Source organism: Sturnira hondurensis, unplaced genomic scaffold (genome assembly GCF_014824575.4).
Source record: "Sturnira hondurensis isolate 20B ecotype Veracruz unplaced genomic scaffold, ASM1482457v3 Scaffold0022215, whole genome shotgun sequence".
Classification (NCBI taxonomy): Eukaryota; Metazoa; Chordata; class Mammalia; order Chiroptera; family Phyllostomidae; genus Sturnira; species Sturnira hondurensis.
In genome coordinates, this window is record NW_028094846.1 from 2,719,989 (window position 1) to 2,740,130 (window position 20,142).

General features: G+C 44.8%; 1 protein-coding gene across 4 annotated transcripts in view; it reads left to right on the plus strand.

The window, feature by feature from the left end:
- Positions 1 to 134: 134 nt before the first annotated feature.
- The window catches only part of DCAF6 (DDB1 and CUL4 associated factor 6), a 71,538-nt gene continuing 51,530 nt past the window's right edge, over positions 135 to 20,142 (plus strand). For 2 of the 4 annotated variants that reach the window (XM_037035269.1, XM_037035270.1), the window contains exons 1-6: positions 135 to 480; positions 8,955 to 9,016; positions 10,812 to 10,904; positions 13,252 to 13,437; positions 16,223 to 16,336; positions 19,070 to 19,205. In XM_037035269.1, coding sequence (XP_036891164.1) covers positions 384 to 480; positions 8,955 to 9,016; positions 10,812 to 10,904; positions 13,252 to 13,437; positions 16,223 to 16,336; positions 19,070 to 19,205 — 688 coding nt within the window. In that variant the 5' untranslated portion in view covers positions 135 to 383. The remainder of the gene's footprint in view (positions 481 to 8,954; positions 9,017 to 10,811; positions 10,905 to 13,251; positions 13,438 to 16,222; positions 16,337 to 19,069; positions 19,206 to 20,142) is intronic. The other 2 variants (XM_037035271.1, XM_037035272.1) reach the window with 1 other exon arrangement.

Here is a 20,142-nt window from a genome sequence, read left to right on the forward strand (position 1 = left end):
CGGCGGCTTCAGGCCCCCGGATGGTCTTCATCTCGCGAGAAAGGCCTGGCAGGGAGGGCTCGCTGAGAACGGGGTCGAGATGGGGCGGAGTCGCAGTCGCCTCCGCCTCCGCCACCTCCTCCTCCCGTTGGAGGGGCCGGGGGAGGAGACTGTTGCTGGTCTCTGGATGTTCTGGGTAGTGTGAGGAGAGTATGAGGCGAGCTCTGGCCCGGGTGCGGCCGGGCTTCGGGGGAAAAGGTGCCGCCGCCATCTAAGTCGCTGCGCCCGTCCGCGAGGCCCGGCGCGCGGATGGTGCCGGTGCGGCTCGGGGGCTGATCGCGTGTCCCCTTCCCTGCCCCCTCCCCTCCGCGGTGGGCTCCCCTCCCGCCCAGCCCGGTGGAGCTATGTCTCGGGGTGGCTCTGGTCCACACCTGTTGTGGGACGTGAGGAAAAGGTCCCTCGGGCTGGAGGACCCGTCTCGGCTGCGGAGCCGCTACCTGGGTGAGCGGGGGCCCCGGGGCGGAGGCGCTGAGGTCGCCGCCCAGAGGTGGGGGAGGGGGCCGCGGTCGGGGGCTGTTGGTGGTGGGACAGCGCCTTGGCCGGGACGCCCCTGAGGCTCTGCGGCGCTGGGTGGGTCCCTCTGGACGGACCCAGCGCCCTGCCCTGCGCGGCCGTGTCTCTGCGCGCTGCCAGCCGCCGCCCTGGCTGGGGTTTCCTCGCGGGGCCGGACCGGGGGCGGACGGTACCGGCCAGGAAAGGCACTAGGGTCGCTTCTGGAGTGGGACTCGGGAGAAGACTTGTCGGGCCACCCGGAGCGTTTGGGGCACGAGTTGGAGCTCTTGCCCTCTCTACTCCAGCTCTCTCCTCGCTCAACCGAGGACCTGAGTTTTTGCTGACACTCACTCCCCTTGGATCCCCAGAGGGTTTAGGGGTCGGCTGCGACGCGGCGACCACCCTCGGGGACTTCACGCTCCGAACTGACTCCGCGTAGTGTCCCGCGGCTCGGAGCCAAAGCCTGGAAGTGGAGGCTGAGCTGTCCCCACCCTCGCGAGCGCTCCGGGGCGACCCGCAGTTCGGTTGGGTCTGACCGCCTTGAGGAGGTGTAGGGTTTCGCGTTCCCATTCCCAGGCCTGCAACGCGCACACTTGGCATTTTCTGTTTCTTAGTTCACCTTTCTAAAAACAGCCTTCAGTGCTTGAGGGAACCGTATTCCACTTTTTAAATTCGTTCTGAATAGAGTGGGTTCTTTGTTTTTTTTTGTTTTGTTTTTTTGTTTTTTTGCTGTTGTTGGTTTGTTTTTTTAGGATTCTGGGTCACGCCTGAGCTAACTAAAGAAGTCCACTATTGAGTACGGGTCTGTTTTTTTCTTCTTGTGCAATCTTTTCATTACTCTGTATTCTTTCTCTTTTATTTGAAGATAAGACATTAAAAATTGTTTTCTTTCCAATTTTGTCTCTTGCTGGGTAGGTCTTTGTGGGTGTCATTTGGTTTTGACTTCAAGTCAGTAAAAGAAGATGAAATCTTGTTACATCCAACAGTTCTGGTTTATAAAATAGTTCAGAGAAGTTGGAAGCATTTTCCTTCTTATCCTTATGTTTTTAGTGTCCTAAGTGGCATGAATACAGTCTATGTAAGAACTTAATGAAAATGAAGCGAAGACCCCTGTGACCCCTCCCATTCCAGCCTCACACACGCACCCGGGAGGTAACGCCACTGTCTGTCTGCTGAAGGTCTGTCCAGACTGTATCTGCGTTCGTACCAGCACGTGCGCACACACCCAGACGCTGCAGGGGTGTGTGTGTGTGTCTGTGACCCGCAGACACGGTGTCTCACTGCAAACGTTGTTACGCAGACTGCTTTTGCTGCCCTGCCTCCGGGAGATCCAAGCTGCTCCTTCTGTAGAAACACATGTACGTTTATACATTAATATTTTCTTCTGGTTCCGTTAGTTCAGCTGTGTCTCCAACAGTCAATTAAAATCAAAACCCTGTAGTTTTTCCCTTCTTACTCTAACTCCCTGGAGTTTGCTGGGTGAAGGGAAATGGAAGAGTAGGATAGGAGTCTCCTGTCTTTAGTAGAAAGTCTAAATGATAGATTTTAAAATATATGTATACAGGGAGTTCCTTTTATATAGCACTTGAAGTGTGCTAAAAATAAATACTTCATAATTAGCACATTCTCGGAACAGCTTCCTTTAAAAGTAGTTTCCTAAGTATTTGAAAATAGCTCGTATTCGATTGGCCTTTGTTTACCTTATTCCATTGGGCTTGCCCACCTCTTCAACGTGACAGCGCTAGTCCTGGGTTAGCATTCAGGAAACAGCAGAATCACGCTAGCAGTGTTTGGATTAATGAGCGTTTTAAAAAACGATATTTTGGAGTACTCTTATAAAGCCTTTCTTTTAAACAGTTTGAGTCCAGTTGTTTTAGAAAGTAAATAGATCCCTTTTTTGAGATTTCAACATTTCAACATTCTGATTATCTGTAGTGTTGTAGGTTAATTATATTTCTAATTTATTTCCGTTATTTGCATTTCTAATACTGAATTATCACTAAATAACAGTGAAACTGGGATGGAACAAATTGACATATTTTTCTTGTGATATTTGCATTTTAAATTACTGCACCATAGAATGTATCTTTTCACCAGTAGTATTCAAGCTTTGTCATTGATTTTATTTCAATTTGGTTAACTATCTCTTTCCCTTCCATAAAATTACAGTTCACAAAACATACTTTTACATTGTGGGAGTGAAGGTAATTTGTCACGTTATTTAGGAGAAAAAGTGTGTGTTTACTCACAGTCCCCGAATTCACCTGAATCAGCGTGGATTCAGACAATAGGCCAGGGACAGTCATTTCTATGAGCCTGACGTAAATTTCAGTGTGAGACTTATTTTTTTAAACACTGATTGTCAGAGTCCTGATTAGTGTGCAGGTGTTTCGGAGTTTCTCCATGCACCATGCGCCGTGTGCAGCAATTGGCCATGCTTTTGGAAGAGCAGTGATTGTTACAGTGACTTGTGAGCCAAGTCACTTGTTACAGCGATTGTTACAGTGACATAGTTTAGAGGATACAGTTTTATAAAGATACACCTTGCTCATAAAGGAGACTGTCATTTCTGTACATTGCCTCTTTCCATCTTTCTCTCGTTTTAGACAGACTTGTCTACAAGTTGAATGAACGCTTCCTAACGCCTCTAAATTAAAAAAAATGGTAATTAACAAAAGTAAATTTTAAGGAACCTTCAGAGGGAACTGTTTGCTATATTGCATAAAACACTATAAAATGTTCATGATGAGGCAGTGTCTTGGTCAGTGTGGGCTGCCGTAACAAAATGCTATAAACGGGTCATAAACAAGAGAGATTTGTTTTGAACAAACCTGGACGCTGGAAGACTGAGATTTGCTGTCCACACGGTCAGAGTCTAAGTCCCATGAGGCCTGCTTGCTGGTGCCCAGCCCCCACTTCCCTGTGAGCTCCTGGCCACAGGGGCTCTTAGAAAAGCCCGAATCCAATTCCACTCACCTCCCTAGGAGCCATCCTGATGCCATCTCAATGCCTGACACCATCACCGTGGGGCTCAGGACTCCAGCAGAGGGACTTGGGGGGCACCCAGACATGTGGACTAGCAGGGAGCCTGGGGCAGCTCATAGTGGGGACTGGAATCTTTTCTGTGGGGGGATTAGAGAGACAGTGTCTGAACATTATTAAGGTCAGTATGTATTGAAATTGATTTTGCATTTAGATGACTCTTTTTGGCATATCCTGGGTTACATCTACATTCAGATTTCCCAAACTTAACACTGTATTGCCAAGTTATAATATATTATGAGGGTCAGTAAATTCTGACATTTGCCTCCAAGTTAGCTACTGGGGAAGAGTTAGTGGAAATTTGTGTTTTTGAGTTTCAAAATTGAAATTTGTGTTTCAGAATTCTTTTTTTTTTTTAAAGATTTTATTTATTTATTTATCTTTAGAGGGGAAGGAGAGAGGGAGAGAAACATCAATGTATGGTTGCCTTTTGTGCATCCCCTGCTGGGAGTTGGCCTGCAGGGAACTGGACTACAACCCAGGCATGTGCCCTGACTGGGAATCGAACCGCGATCCTCTGGTTCGCAGGCCCGCGCTCAATCCACTGAGCTACACTGTGTTTCAGAATTCTTGAGTTTTGAAATCTCAGTGAAAATTTGAAAATGTCTGATTTTAGTAGCGATGATGTCAAATGTGAAAACCATATAGAATAGAATATGCTGATTCCTGAAGATAAATAAGACCACCGAAGGCAACACTGCAGCCTCAATATTGACCTCAAAGTGCAGCCAGCGGGACAGGATCGCCCTGCGGAGGATCTAGTCCCTCCCTGGTGTGGGATGGACGCGCTTAGGAGGGATGAGCGCTTCTGGTAGCACAGCACTCGTGGCACTCTTACGCTTTAGGTCGGTGTTTTGGAAATTCTGTGACCACAATCCACAGTAAAAATACATGCCCGTGGTGACGTGTGACCCACAGCTAAAATAAAAGGTTCTACAAACGTGGTTTAGTCTTTCTGGGTGGGGTGTGTTCTCATTTCTGTTTATGACCATGTTGAAAATGTTGTTGGTCCAGTAGAATGATCAGTAGTGAGTCTCGGCTTGAGTTTTGCAAAACCCTTCTAGATGGTGTATATTTTTTTAATAATTGTAATTGAATGTTATTGACTTCAAGGTTAGTGTGGCTTGGGTTCTCAAGTACTTAGAGCAGATTAAAAAACTTTGTAAACACTGCTGATGGCTAATCCAGAAGATATGAATGAGACTTTTCACTTACACGTTGGGAACTCCGGCTGGAGTAGGGCACTTTAAACCCCCGTCCTCGGGGGAGGACCCGCAGTGGGACTGCGGCCTTGGGTGAGCGTGTGTGTCCTCACCAGGAACTGTCAGCGCGCGGGAGCGTCCAGTTCCACATTCTCGGCAGCGCTGGGCCTCGCGGGCCCTCCCAGTTTTAGCCTTCCTGCTGGGTATGCAGGGGTACGTTATTGTTTTGCTTTGCATTTGATTTAACCCTCCCGATTTTCATGGCTTATTTGCCAGCCCTACACTTTGGTTAAATGTTCAAATTTACCTTCTTAATATTGTAAGAATTCTTTACATATTCTTGATACAAGTCCTTAATCAGATAGGCATTTTGCAAGTATGTTCGCCCAGTTTGTCTTGTTCTTTATTTTTCTCAGTGGGGTCTTTTGTGGTGCTTACTTTTTGTGTCCTGTTTAAGAATCTTCACCTAATCCAAGGTCACAGTGATTTCCACTGTGCGTTTTTTCCCTAGATGCTTTGTGTTTTTAACTCTACATTTAGGTCTGTGAACAATTTTGAGTTAGTTATGCTGTTAGGTAAGGGGTCAGCTTTCACTTCTCGGCCTGTGACTGTGCATTGGCCCAGCACTGTCTCCGAAAGGACCATCCTTTCCCGTTGTAGGAGGGAATTGACCGTGGACATGGAGCTCAGATTCTCGGCCACGGCCGTTGGTTTTGGCTCTGTCTTTCTGACAGTAGGCCCTGTCTGCGTCGTGAGTACTGACTGAAATCAGCTAGGGCAAGATTTTGAACTTGGTTCTTAAAAAAATTTTTTTTTGGCTATTCTGTGTCCTTTGCATTTTCATATAAGGTTTAGAATCAACTTGCCAATTTCTGTACGAAAGACTCTTGGGGTCTTGGCTAGCACTGCACTGACCCTGCACATTATTTCAGGCAGACTGGTGGCCTCGCAGTGGTAGCTCTTCCAGGCCACAGAGGCGGCTTTTCTTTCTCCTTTTTAGGTGTCCTTCCATTTCCCTCGGCAGTGGGTTATGCCTTCATATTTTTCAGTGCACAGATCTTAAACGTATTTGGTCCTGCTCCCCACGTTGTCTGTGTTCTGTCTCCCTGGAGTTTTATCGCCCTTTGGTTTTCAGTTCTGGTTGTGTGGTGGGACGCGGGGGTGGGGGGATGTTCTGCAGAAGACGACTTCAGGCAGACAGCCGTCAGCAGTGACAGATGAGACTCGGAGGCCATGAGAAATGAGTCTTGAGAGAGACCCCTAGAGTCACTGATAATCGGTAACTTCTGACAAACCGATGAAGAGGAGGAGGCCGGAAGGACCGTGCAGGGAAAAGGGGACCTGCCCGTGAGCTGGGGCGGGGGGCGCAGCGAGTGTCTGCGCCTGGAGACTTGGCCTTAAGGAGGAGCTCGGAGGGACAGGCGCATCAGGAAGAGGGAGCAGTTCTGTGGCGGCGCCGCCTCCTCGATGGCACTCGCCCTGCTCTCTCCTCACCCGCTGAAGCGACCTCCAGCCCTTTAACACCCCGCTCTCTCTCTTTTCTCACGGTGTTGACTTCGAACAGCCCCACTGGTCCCTGGGGAGACAGCAGTATGCCGGGCACATCCACGAGCTTGTGCTGGTCACTTACTCTGGGCAGCCAACCTGCAGGGTTGATGGTGTTCCCGTCGAATGTGAAACTCTCACCAGTGTGGAAATAGGTTCCGGGAGGTGGAGTCTTGCCCCCGCGTGTGTGTAGTGTTGCCCAAGTTAGATGTTTAAACCCGGCTCTGGCCTTTTTTGTCCACAGTGTCTCCTGGTCGGATCAGGGAGCTAGGGGTGCGCCCGACTGAGTGGAACACAGAACAGAGTGCAGACTCAGGTCCCGCTCGTTTATACGCTGATTCAGCAAATGCAGACTGAGTGTCTGCTTTATGGTGGGCACTCGGGGTACCCGGGTGAACGGGGGGTGCTCCTCTTTTCAAGGAGCTTGCAGTCTCTTCCTGCTGAGTGGAATGTGGAGGCAGAGGGGATTACAGGAGGCAGGGAGACTTGAGTAGCCAGCCTGGGTGGGGGCCGAGTTCATCCGGAACACATCAAGAGCCCCGTTGTGGGAAGGGTTCTCTGTGGCTCTCAACATGTCTGGTATCTCCCGGGCAGAGGCGCTGGCTGCTTTTTCCGGCTGTCTTTCCAAGAATGTTTCTGTGGTGAACAGCCTTGGGAGATACGGTGTCTCCCTCTGGGGCAGAAGGCACGTTTATTTATTGTCCATTGTAATGAAGATAATGTGTCTATTATGTCAGGCAGGTCTGCTGGGTGTACGCTTTGGGTCCCCTCTGTGATTCAGACCCACTGCTTGCACACTGTCGCTCCCAGGTTGCTTCACGTTGCCCAGTGGGAATTGGGGGACGGGGGGAACCCCTGTGAACCTGAAGCCCACACCTCTGGCAGTGCCCGAGTGGTGAAGTGCTTTGCTTCTTGTGACTCGGGAGTCCTGAGTCTTCTGCCGGCTCCCACGAAATGGCGGGTCACTTGTTAGCTGGCCAGCAGGCCAGGCTCTGCAGCCTTCTGTAATGGACGTGGGTTTATTTTTACTTTGATTTGGGGGAGGTCAGGTGTTTACACTTACAGTTCTCATTTTCTGGGGGCTTTCAGCTCCCGTTCTTGGTAGCACAATCACTACCACTAAAAGGGTGTAGGGTGCTAACACTCGTTAGTTCCGAATCACATTTTAGGGGCTGTGTGGACGTCTAACAGTTTCGATCTCCAAAGTCACATTCACAAACATCACTCAGGAGCCATATATTTAGCTATTGTCCTTTCTCTCATGTGCCACCACAGTTTCCTGTAGACAGCAGTGGCTAGAGCTATGTTTTAAAAACCATATTTTTAAAGCTTGGAAAATTTTCCAGTACTTTTTAAGAAGCATTTTAATGAATTGTTACCATGTTGTTAATTTGACTGCTTTATTTCTTAACTGTTAACTTGTTACTCAGTAGAATTGGCAAGCCTGTCTTGTTCAAAGGGGAAAGATTTTTAAATATGTATCTGTTTACTATTAGCATCTTTTTATAACTGAAAGATTTGAAGAGTTAAAGTACAACATAGTTCGTAGAAATACTTTACTGAATTTCTGTAAATTGTTTTATTCCAATAAATTTTGGAACCATAGAGCATTCCCTCCCCCCAAATAAAATTACTTTTTAACCCCTATGCTCATCCTCAACCTGTCCATCTTGACATTTATAAGCAAGGTGAAAAAACCAATTTGGCTTAAAAAGATGATTCTCCTCACGTGGAATGGCAAGAAATCTTAACGGAGAAGTGTGTCCCTGCACAGGAGGTGGAGAACACAGGCAAAAGTGATTATATTCGAGCCTCATCAGCTTGATTACTTGGCTAATTGTCTCCCTTTGTCATTACTCTGCTTCCTTTCATTACAGCTTCTGAATAAACATGAAGCTTTTTGGTCCTTTGGTAAAGATGATTCATTTCTTAAAGGGGAACATTCCTCTTTTTCAAAGAAAGAATGTGTACTGTTTTTGTAGTGTTAGAACTGTCCTGATATCAATGGGCAGCTGGGTCGATTTTATTTACTTTTTGCTGCCACGTTTCATCATTGTGAAACGAGCTTGGAAATATTTTCACACTTCTGAAATAGGGGTGTGTGTGTAAGTGTGGGTGGTGTCTAACCATCGCTGTCTGCTGTCCCGTGTGGGACTGAAAACCCTGTGCTCTGCTCTGGGCCTGTCTTACCCTCTCGCTGCTTTCTTTTCCCTTGTCGCGCCTTCACCAGGTGCCACGCTGGGTGCTACATTGTTTCTTGTCTTCCACCCCCCACCGGACACGAGCTGTTTCTGTCCTGCCGCCACTGTGTCCCCCGCTGCTAGAGCGCGGCTGGGAGGGGAGTGAGGCCCCGCGTGTTTGCTGGGTGAATGGGTGAAGGATGGGGTCCGGACGCTGCGCCCAGCCCTCTCTGCCCTGGAGTCACGCATTGCGTGTGGCAGCCTTGGGAGGTGGGTGGGGACTCGGTGAGCAGGCCTGAGCGTGGGGTGGGCTCGACCTGTCCAGTGTCGCTCGGCCAGTGAGTAGAGGGGCTGCAGTTCGCGCTTGGACCTGCCCACGCCGATCAGAGGCTCTGGAGCTCCCCTCGGCAGTAAAAGGTAGGGTTCACTCAGTTCTCTCCCTCTTCTCACACAGGAAGAAGAGAGTTCATCCAAAGATTAAAACTTGAAGCAACCCTGAATGTGCACGATGGCTGTGTAAGTAAGAGTTAATTTTCCACCACGAAGGACTTTAGAACCCAGGGTTCCGATGTTTGAGGACGTGCCCCAGGCCCCCCGAACAGACTGTGCTGGACTGCAGTAAATGGGAGCGTCCACTTTCGCATTGAGACATTAAAGTAATTTTGAATTTCTAAGTGTGTGTTTTTTAAAGTACAGTTTGTCCGTGTTACTCCATCTTGACTGAAAGTGGAAGTCTGATTTTTTTTTTAATTTAGATAAAGCTCACCGTAAAACTCACCCATTTAACTTGCAATTCAGTGTTTTTAACTAATTTTTTATGTTATTTATTTTTATTGAAGTCGTTGGGGATGACATTAGTGAATAAAATACATAGGTTTCAGGGGTACAGTTCTATAATACACAACTGTACACTGTATTGTGTGTTCACCACCCCAAGTCAAGCGCCCTTTGTCACCGTTTATCTCCCTGTCGCTTGGCATCTTTAAAATGCAATCATGCTGGGGCCGGCGACACCACCACCTGGTTCCCATGTAACTCCCGTGTCTGCAGCAGCACGTGCGTGCTGCTTATCAGTCACCCCCCCTCCCCCCCCTGCGCCTTCTGTGCCCTCTGCGCCGGCTGCTGGCCGTCACCGCTGCACCTCTGTCTCTGTAGATAGGCCTCGTCTGGACCCCGCAGATACGCAGGAGAACTTACAGCCTTTCAGACTGGCTGCTTCATTTCATTAATGTTTTCTAGGTTCGTCCATGTTGCAGTGTGTCCCTACTTCATGTGGCCGAAGTGTGTTTCATTGTGTGGGTGTTTTTTTATGAGCAGACAGGCAGTCACATTTTGTGTATGATGTTCGGGTTGGTTCCCTTTGGGCTGGTACGAATCTTGCAGCTGTGGGCGTTTGTGTACAGGTTTCTGTGGGACGTGTCTGTTTCTTCTCTTGGGCACGGGCCTTGTGGCAGAGTGACTGGGTCGCAGTGTAGTGACTGCGCAGTCACAGTCGCAGTGACTGTGTCGGTTTTTGAGGCGCTGCCCGGCTGTTTTCCAGAGAGCTGCAGTATTTGGAGCCCCTCCCAGCGGCGTAGGGGGCTCTAGTTTCTTGACTCGACATGCTCCCAACTCTTGTTTTTTTCTTTTTCTTTTTTAAAATTATTATAGCCATCCTAGTAGGTGTGAAGTAGTGCTTCATCATGGTTTTAGTTTTCATGAAGATTTACATCTGTGTTTTCTTCTAGTCATTTCACAGTTTTGGCTGTAGATGTTTGATTGTTTTCAGTTAATTTTTGTATGTGGTGTGAGACAGGCGTCTAAATTCATTCTGTTGCTTGTTTGTAATCCAGTTGTCCCCGCACCATTTGTTGGAAAGACTGCTCTTTCTCCATCGATTGGTCTTTGACCCCTTGATTGAAAATCCTCATGTTAGTGCACAGGTCTGCTTCCAAACCCTCCAGCCCTCTCCTTGATGGGCGTGCCCTTGACCGTGGGGGCGGTGCAGCCTCCACCCCTGGGGCTGTGCATGGAGTTTCCTGATTCCTTTCTAGGGGGCCTGGTGCTATGTCTCTGCATAGAGAAGAAATTAATTAAAATAAATCTAAATAATAAAATTTAAGGGAGATAGACATTTTATTGTGAATGTTCAGAACATTGTGTTTGCTGAATGGTGGTCAGTATGTACTTTCAATAAATAAACTAGTAAATACTGTTTACCATAGATGTAACCTCATTAGTGGTATGAAAACTGAACCATCCGTTAAGTGAAAGATGGCACACCTGTTTTCATATTCAGTTTGCTGAAATCTCTTTTCTTTTCTTTTTTTAGGTCAATACAATCTGTTGGAATGAAACTGGAGAATACATTTTATCTGGTTCAGATGACACCAAATTAGTGATTAGTAATCCTTACAGCAGAAAGGTTAGTGGTTTAAAAAATCGGCAACTTAACGAGGAAAAGAAACCAGGAAGTTGTGAGTGACACAGACTGGATGTCTGTGAAGAATACTCTTACCTTGCCGAAGCGTCTGTCACGTCGGTTGGAACTTGTTCCTATCAGGTTCCCTGCCTTCTGTAGGGACATGTTGGGTCTCTCGTGGCCTTATGACTCTGGAATGTTTAAGCATGCCTCCTGTTGTCCAAGTGGGTAAAATCCCCAGAAATGACATTATCTGAAAAGAGTATTCTTCGGTGGGATGGGGGGAAGACGATGTGATTTTTTTTTCTTTTATGCTCACACAATTTAATCTTAAGCCAAGCAGTTTAAAAAGCTGGATTTTGTCAAGGGCCGGGTCCTAGTGACGCCTCACGGCATTCAGTTCAACGAGCTGGGTATCGTAGCATGCCTAGTCTTAATTAGGATTGTGTTCTGGTTTTTCGTGGCCTCCCTCTGACTTCATACACAGCAGTGGGCTGCTGTTTCTTTATCAGCGAGAACATGGTACATGGGCAGTCTGATTTACTACTAGCAGTCTTACAGAATAGACAGTTCGCGTGTTCCTCATATTTCTACAAACAGTTAAGATTTTTAAATAAATGTTTGTGGTCCTTTAGCCTAAAAGGAGGTCATGTTGAGGCTGCCCTTGATTAAAAGATAGGTCATAATTTTGTTTCACACCCAGCTCTACTTAGTGGTCCCGACTTAGCAGAGGGAAGCCGATGCTTTCAGGTTCTGCTTCTCTGCTCCCTGTGGTTACTAGGACCGCCTCCTTCTGACGGTGAAGTTTCCTGAAGAGCCACGTGTGTGGAAATGCTTTTTGATTTCACTGTCAGAATTTTAATGCTCATAATATACAAAGCATTCATCTAGGTACCAACAGAATTGTTTTAAAAGATGCAGAGCTGTGTGGGTTTTTTTTAAACGTGGTGATGAAATATACATGACATAAAAGTAACCATCTCGGCCGTGTTTGGAAGTTCAGTTCGGTGACATCACACACACCCTCGCCTCGCGGTCCTGCCATCACCGCCCGCCGGCCACAGAGCTCTTCTCACCTGCAGAGTCAGAGCCCTGCCCACTGAACACCGGTCCCCCTCCCTGCTCCCTGCAGCCCCCGACAGCCGCCACGCTACCTCTGTCTCCGAGAAACTGACCACTCTAAGAGCCCGTGCAGTTCTAGGTACGGCAGCTGGTGCTGTCGACCTTGGGTCTGTGTGGATGAACTTCCTCCAAGGGTGTGTTTGTACAGCGTTTGTGCCCTTGTGACTGGCTCATGCCCCTCAGCGTGTTCTCCAGGCTCATCCGTGTTGTAGCGTGTGTCAGGATATCCCCCCTTTCAAAAGCTGACCAACATTCCTCGCGTGCCCCGTTTCGTGTGCCCTTTCGCCTGGCAGAGCACCCTGGGGCTGCTTCTGCTTCCTGTCCCTTGTGAGTGGTGTCCCCACGGACGTGCAGATGTCTCTTCAAATCCTTCCTTTCAGTTCTTTTGTGAAAATGCCCAGTGGCGTAATTTTTGAAAGACCATGGTTCTCTTTTAACTGGTTATTTTTAAAAAATGACGTTTGCTTTATACATGCTTCCCAGTAGATTTTGTGTATCTGAAAAGCGATTAATCATGACCCACCCTCATTTCCAGTTTGAGAAGTGACTAAGCAGATAATACTTCTAGAGATTTTAAGTATAATGATGATCTTTTTCACCTACTTGTTTTGATAGTTCCAAATTTGGTATCATATAGGAATATTTTTTAATTGTAAAACACTATGATTCATTATACAGGAAAATGGTTTTTTGATCTTGAGTCAAATCTGTTCTTATAGTTTCACTCTATTTTAGGTCCTGTGAGTTCATGAGAAGATTAGTTTATTGCAAGTGAGAGATTCAGAGCACTCGATATGGATTTAGAGATTAGAGATGTTTCTTATTCAGGGTCTGTCTTAATCATGTATCACTAATCTCAAATATATAAAAAAGAGAAGTTCCATTTTCCAAAAATTATGGGCTAGTTTATTTGGACCAGTCCTCCCACTGAAGACAAATGCAAAATGCCTGATGAGGTACTTCTGAAATAACCCTGAAAGTAGCAAATAACTGCCTTGGTAATGAGGAGTTATATTCCTTCACATCTCAGGTGGAAAAAAAGAAAATATGATTGATTCTGATTTCTTTTTTCCCTAATTATAATTGTGTAGAATCAAATGGTAATTTTCATCGAGATGAGAATGCTAATGAGAATGTGTTCCTGGCCATGATTATGTTAAATATGAATGTTTCTTTCTAGGAAATAATAAATTACCAAGAGCTACTTTCTCTTTTCTGTGTGTTTCAGGTTTTGACAACAATCCGTTCGGGACACCGAGCCAATATCTTCAGCGCGAAGTTCTTGCCGTGCACCAATGACAAGCAGATTGTGTCTTGCTCTGGGGACGGCGTGATCTTCTACACCAACGTGGAGCAAGACGCGGAGACCAACAGACAGTGCCAATTCACGTGCCATTACGGGACTACCTACGAGGTGCGGCGCTGGGGTGGTTGTGTGTATGGCACGCACGCCTGTGTTTTTGTGTACAGTGCATGTCTGTACATGGGCGTGCGTTCATATGTGTAGATTTGTGCGTGCGTATGCATACACATTCATGTATGTGTAGGCAAAGAAATTATTGGCAGAATATCTAGATTTCTGTCAAGTATTTGAGAAAATGCGTCTTGATGAGCTTGCGGATGCAGCTAAGAAACAAGAAGTGAGTATTAATGATACTCATTATTATGAGTTTGCAGCAGTACCGGAAGCACAAACGTCAGCCTTTTACGGACACTTCTGTGTCGTGCCTTGGGGCTCTCTCCTGGGCTTTCCCCTCTGCAACAGTTTGTCACCATCTCTTCCGAAGTCAGTCCCTTCCTTTGATCTGTGTGTCTGTCTTCATACCGGTGCCACAGTGTTTTAAAGACAGTGGCTTTGTCATGTGCTTGAAATCAGCATGCGTGAGACCTCCAGCTTTGTTTTTCTGTCCAGGTTGTATCTGCTATTTCCTGTCCTTTGTGATTTCATTTGAATGTTAAGATTTTCTCTGATTCAGGAAAGAAAAAAATGCCACTGGGATTTTGATAAAAATTACATTAAACTTAGATCACCCTGATATTTTTCTACACACACACACACACACACACACACACACTTTCTCTCTCTCTCTCTCTCTCTCTCACACACACACACACACACACACACACACAGATCACCTTGAGTAGTACGGACATTTCAACAACATCAGGTCATCCAATTCACCAATATAGATGTCTTTTCATTTGTGTCTGCTTTCTCTCAGTGGTGTTTTGTAGTGTTCTGTGTACGGGTCTTTCACCTTTTTGAATAAGTTTGTCCTGTTTTATTAATTTTTTTGCTACTATTGTAATTGCTTAATTTTCTTTTCAGGTTGCTTATTGTAAGTACATAGGAAAAACACAGTGACTTTTGTGTTTATTTGTTCACCTGAAATTTTGTTGTATTCATTTGTGTTAATGGGTTTTTTGTGGAATCCTTAGAATTTTCTGTATATTAGATCATGTCATCTTCAATCAGAGATAATTTCGCTTCTTCTTTTCCAGTTCCTGTGACGTTTGTTTCTTTTTTCTTGCCTGATTGCTCTAGTCAGAATCAGAATGCTCAGTACTGCACTGAGTAGAAGTGATGTGCGCGGGCATCCTGGTCTTGTTCCTGGTCTTAGAGGGGAGCTTTGTTTCACCCTTGAGTTGTGGTGTTAGTCGTGAGCTTCACGGTTGTGCTGTTGGCCGTGTGGTGTTAGGCCGAAATGTGGCCTGTATTTTGTTAAGGTGATTTCCTCCCGTTCCTAGTTGGTTGAGTGTCTGAATCATAAAATTTGGTCGGAATTTTTGAGAGGTCAGTTTGAATCAATTCAGCATCTTACAGTTTTTGCAAACATTATCGTAGAAGAAAAAATTATAATGTTATTATAAGTGTAAACTTACATCCAGAAAATAAAAATNGTCCAGGTTGTATCTGCTATTTCCTGTCCTTTGTGATTTCATTTGAATGTTAAGATTTTCTCTGATTCAGGAAAGAAAAAAATGCCACTGGGATTTTGATAAAAATTACATTAAACTTAGATCACCCTGATATTTTTCTACACACACACACACACACACACACACACACACTTTCTCTCTCTCTCTCTCACACACACACACACAGATCACCTTGAGTGGTACGGACATTTCAACAACATCAAGTCATCCAATTCACCAATATAGATGTCTTTTCATTTGTGTCTGCTTTCTCTCAGTGGTGTTTTGTAGTGTTCTGTGTATGGGTCTTTCACCTCTTTGAATAAGTTTGTCCTGTTTTATTTATTTTTTTGCTACTATTGTAATTGCTTAATTTTCTTTTCAGGTTGCTTTTTGTAAGTACATAGGAAAAACACAGTGACTTTTGTGTTTATTTGTTCACCTGAAATTTTGTTGTATTCGTTTGTATTAATGGGTTTTTTGTGGAATCCTTAGAATTTTCTGTATATTAGATCATGTCATCTTCAATCAGAGATAATTTCGCTTCTTCTTTTCCAGTTCCTGTGATGTTTGTTTCTTTTTTCTTGCCTGATTGCTCTAGTCAGAATCAGAATGCTCAGTACTGCACTGAGTAGAAGTGATGTGCGCGGGCATCCTGGTCTTGTTCCTGGTCTTAGAGGGGAGCTTTGTTTCACCCTTGAGTTGTGGTGTTAGTTGTGAGCTTCACGGTTGTGCTGTTGGCCGTGTGGTGTTAGGTCGAAATGTGGCCTGTATTTTGTTAAGGTGATTTCCTCCCGTTCCTAGTTGGTTGAGTGTCTGAATCATAAAATTTGGTCGGAATTTTTGAGAGGTCAGTTTGAATCAATTCAGCATCTTATAGTTTTTGCAAACATTATCGTAGAAGAAAAAATTATAATGTTATTATAAGTGTAAACTTACATCCAGAAAATAAAAATTAGGCTTTGACTAATTTAAGTTTTTGAGAGCAGAATTTTTCTTATCAAAGTTGTTAGAAGTTTTCCGTTTTAAAGAACTTTGTATCTGCAGGAAAGCTCATTTCAAACTTCAAAGTAATGAGTCTTGCTAATGCAGCAGTTGCGTCTTGCATATTGCTGTGTGCATTGCACTGCTCCGAGCTGTGGTAGGGCGGTTAATAGAGAACTAAAGTGGGCGGCTCTTCATTGCCTTCGCCGCCCGCGTTTTCCGGAACGGTAGCGCGCCTCTCGCAGCCCCTCTCCGAGGGGTCGGTGACCGTGCCTGCGCTTTGTTCTCGCCGCCAGATTATGACTGTGCCCAGCGACCCGCACACCTTCCTCTCCTGTGGCGAGGACGGGACCGTCAGGTGGTTCGACACGCGCATCAAAACCAGCTGCGTGAAAGAAGACTGCAAAGACGTAAGAGTCACTTTTCTGTGTAAATGGTGCAAAATGTTTAAGATTATAATTAAAATTATAACAGTATGTTGTCTCTGAATTATGAGATTATAGGTCAATTTTACCATCTTTGTTTTGCTAAAATCTTCAGTAGCAAATGCAGGTGTTTTATAGTCAAATTTTAAAAATTAAAATGATAGTGAAATTAGGGAACTTGTATTTTAATTGTATATTTCAAATATATAAATGAAAGTATATAATTATTCAGAATATGCTCTGGCATTATAAAAAGTTGAAGAATTTATCAGTGTATCTCATTTACTTATGGAGATAATTTTGGCTTACCACTAGCCATAATGAAAGTTTAATATTTTTCTTTTGATTTAATCCTCACTTTTAAACCAACAATTATGGTATCTTTTTAAAAAATAATAAGATGCCGTTCTACCATGTGTTTGTCACTCAGTTCGCTTCTCTAAAGACATAGCTTCACCACCAGTTTTGTATTTCAATGTTGTTTTAAACCTGAGAAAACCTGAGCAGTCTTACGGTGGCCCCAGGCAGCTACCCCAATGTCATTAAAGAGTGGGGCTTTTTACCTCAGACCGTTTCGAAGTATGAAATAAAATAGGAAAGTATCACTAAATATATTTTTTACTGAAAGTAATGAGGGTAAGTGCTTGCTAATAATGTTACTATTAACATTGTTGGGGGAGAGTATTTTCTATGTTGAAAATAAAAAAACAGAAATTACATTTTTAAATGTACGATTTTTAAGTCAGTGTTTATGTTATATATATTTACACACACACATACATACATACAGCCAGGAAAGAGTTACATTAAGTAAAAAGCAGAATAAGTTTAAAACATCAGGTTGTGTATTGGGGGTATTTGGTATGCCTGTTTCTTAGGAAATGGGAGGCACTAAAATCCATTATGCCAAATTCTCATAAGCAGTATTTTAGTGTATGATGTGGTAGGATTTAATTGTGCTTTGTAACAGAACACCCAATAGACATAAAGATGAAAGCAAGGCTAATAAGTGAAAATATTGTCAAAATTTCAGCCCCAGCTGGTGTGGCTCAGCGGATTGAGCAGTGGCCTGCAAACCAAAGGGTCGGTGGTTCGATTCTCAGTCAGGGTCCATGCCTGGGTTGCAGGCCAGGTCCCCAGTAGGGAGCGCACAAGAGACAAACTACACATTGATGTTTCTCTCCCTTTGGTTCTCCCTCCCATCCCCACTCTAAAAATAAACAAAAATGAAATTTTTAAAGTTTTCTTTAATAAAACTTCTTTATATATAAAAGTGGAGAGGAGAGGTAAAGTATGAAGAAAACTGGCAACTAAAGCAATCCTTAACCACTAAAACAGAATTATGAAAGGCATTTGGTGAACCACTTCCATGTATTAGGAATAATGTTCTAAGTCAATAATTAAGCTAATAAAACCTAAGAGTGAGGAGCTGAGTCACAGGTGAAATAGTATAAAATTAACAGAATACGTTAAGTATATATATTCAGAGTTATAGCTCTTACATTTTCTGATGCTTATGTGTAGGTATAAGTGGGGACACTGGTACACCCCGTCTTCTACAGGGTTTCTGGGTGTGTGTGTACTCTGGCTTTGAACTGGTAGGGAGAAAGATTTTACAAGTGAAGAAAAGTATAAAGGTTTAAAATCAACGAAGAATTTTTTTATGTTAGTAGCAACAGCTCTAACTGAAACGTTGTGAGTACCACATGAAAGGACCCCGAGTACTTACTCACCGCAGACGGAGGTAGGTCGGGCCTCTGTCTTTACTGTCCAGTGGGCTGAGAGCAGCAGGCGTTTGTGATGTGGTTAGCGACTTACACGCTACATGTGTGAGTGTTTCATGGTTTTAAAGGTGTCCGCTCTTCATGTGTATGAGGATAAGGCGGCGTTTCTGAGGAATAATTCAAGTCGCATTATGTCATTATTTGAAATGCAGCTAGTTTCAAAAAAGGGTTTGAACTGCAATAGTGTAAATAATGAGTTTCTTGAGTTACCACTGGCCTTTTTTGTAGCTGCTCTTGATATAGCTGCCGTTTGAGTCTTAAATCCGGGAACAATTTTTATTTTTTCCTTTTCAGAATGTATTTTGCATCACTCAATTATTGGTGGTTTTAAAATCTTTTTTTAAACTTATTTTTTAAATTTTATTTATTTATCTTTAGAAGGGAAGGGAAGGAGAGAGGGAGAGAAACATCAAAGTATGGTCTCCTCTCATGAGTCCCCTGCTGGAAACTGGCCTACAACCCAGGCATGTGCCCTGACTGGGAATCGAACCTCGATCCTTTGGTTCTCAGGCCTGTGCTCAATCCACTGAGCTACACCAGCCAGAGCTAAAATCTTTTAATTAAGTTTAGTATTTCCATATATAGTTTCTTTGTTTGGTTCGTAAGGAAAGCATGCGGTTTGTATTAGAAGTTCATTTTGGAACTGTGTGGCCAACTGTGGAGAAGACCGTGTTTTTCTTGGGGTGACAGACTGCCGAGGGGGGACAGTGACCGCACGTGCTTATCTTACTTGCACGTCAGCTGAAAGTTAGAAATGCTCTAATAGAAAGAAATCTGACAAATCAAAGAAAACCAGGGTTTCTCCCTTCGTGGTCATACTGATCCAATTGGGATTTCTGAGGAAGGTTCTTTTCTTCTCATTGAAGAGAACATTTTTCAGTGTGGTATCATCTGTACTGAAAGCTCTCTGAAACTGCTGTTGTTTATCTTGTAGGATATTTTAATTAACTGCCGGCGGGCCGCCACTTCTGTGGCGATCTGTCCATCAGCACCGTATCATCTTGCCGTGGGTTGCTCCGATAGCTCAGTCCGAATATATGACCGGAGAATGCTGGGCACGAGAGCTACAGGTACAAAGCTACATGTGAAAGAAATACGAGATTCCGTCTGTTCAGAGAATAAATGTGACGTTCACAAGTAAAAGATTTCATGAGTTTGTTAAACAGTTTAGTAAGTAGAGTGGATTTAGATAATATGTATTATAAAAACCAGCATTTCACCAAGTTTTATGATCCTATAGGGGTGATTCTTTTGCAGTTTATCACTTAAAAAAGTTACAACACTTGATGACAGTCACCCTAAGTGTCCTCAGGGGATGGTTCCCGGACCCCTCGGGTATCCAGATCCCCAGATGCTTAAGTCCCTTGTAAAATGGCTCAGAACAGTGCGTGCATTCAGCCGGCCGAGGGTGGAAAGTACTGTTTTCCTTCTGGGGAGATTGAATCCGCAGGTTTGAAACCCCCAGAGATCGAGGGTCGAATGTGTTAGGTCTCTAGGGCCGTGTACAGGGCAGCTTGGAAGAACAGGAGCTCACTGTCTCCTGGCTCAGAGGCTGCGTGAGGGCCGGGCGGGGTGGGTTTGTGCTGGAGGATCTCGGGGAGAGCCTGGTTCGCGTTGCCACCTTGCCGCCTGGGGTGCCGCTGGCGGTCCCCAGGCTCCCCTGCTTTTAGACATTTCCCTTCAGCCTCTGCTCCCACACGCGTTTGCCCCTCCTCCCCTCTGTGACTGTGTTCACATTTCCCTCTCCTTGTGAGAACACCAGTCCCGTTGGCTTTAGGGCCCCCCTAATCCACGATGACCTCATTATAGTAATTACATCAGCAGAGACCTTCTTTCCAAACGGACATGCTCTGAGGTCCTGGATGGATGTGGATTTATGGCGGTGGGGGTGCTGTTCAGCCCTCGGTACTTGGCTTTCCTAATTTCTCTTTGCCATTTTTTTTTTTAAATTAAGAGGGTAACAGTAAGCACAAGGAGAGAAGAGTTAAGAAAGAACAGTAACTTGGG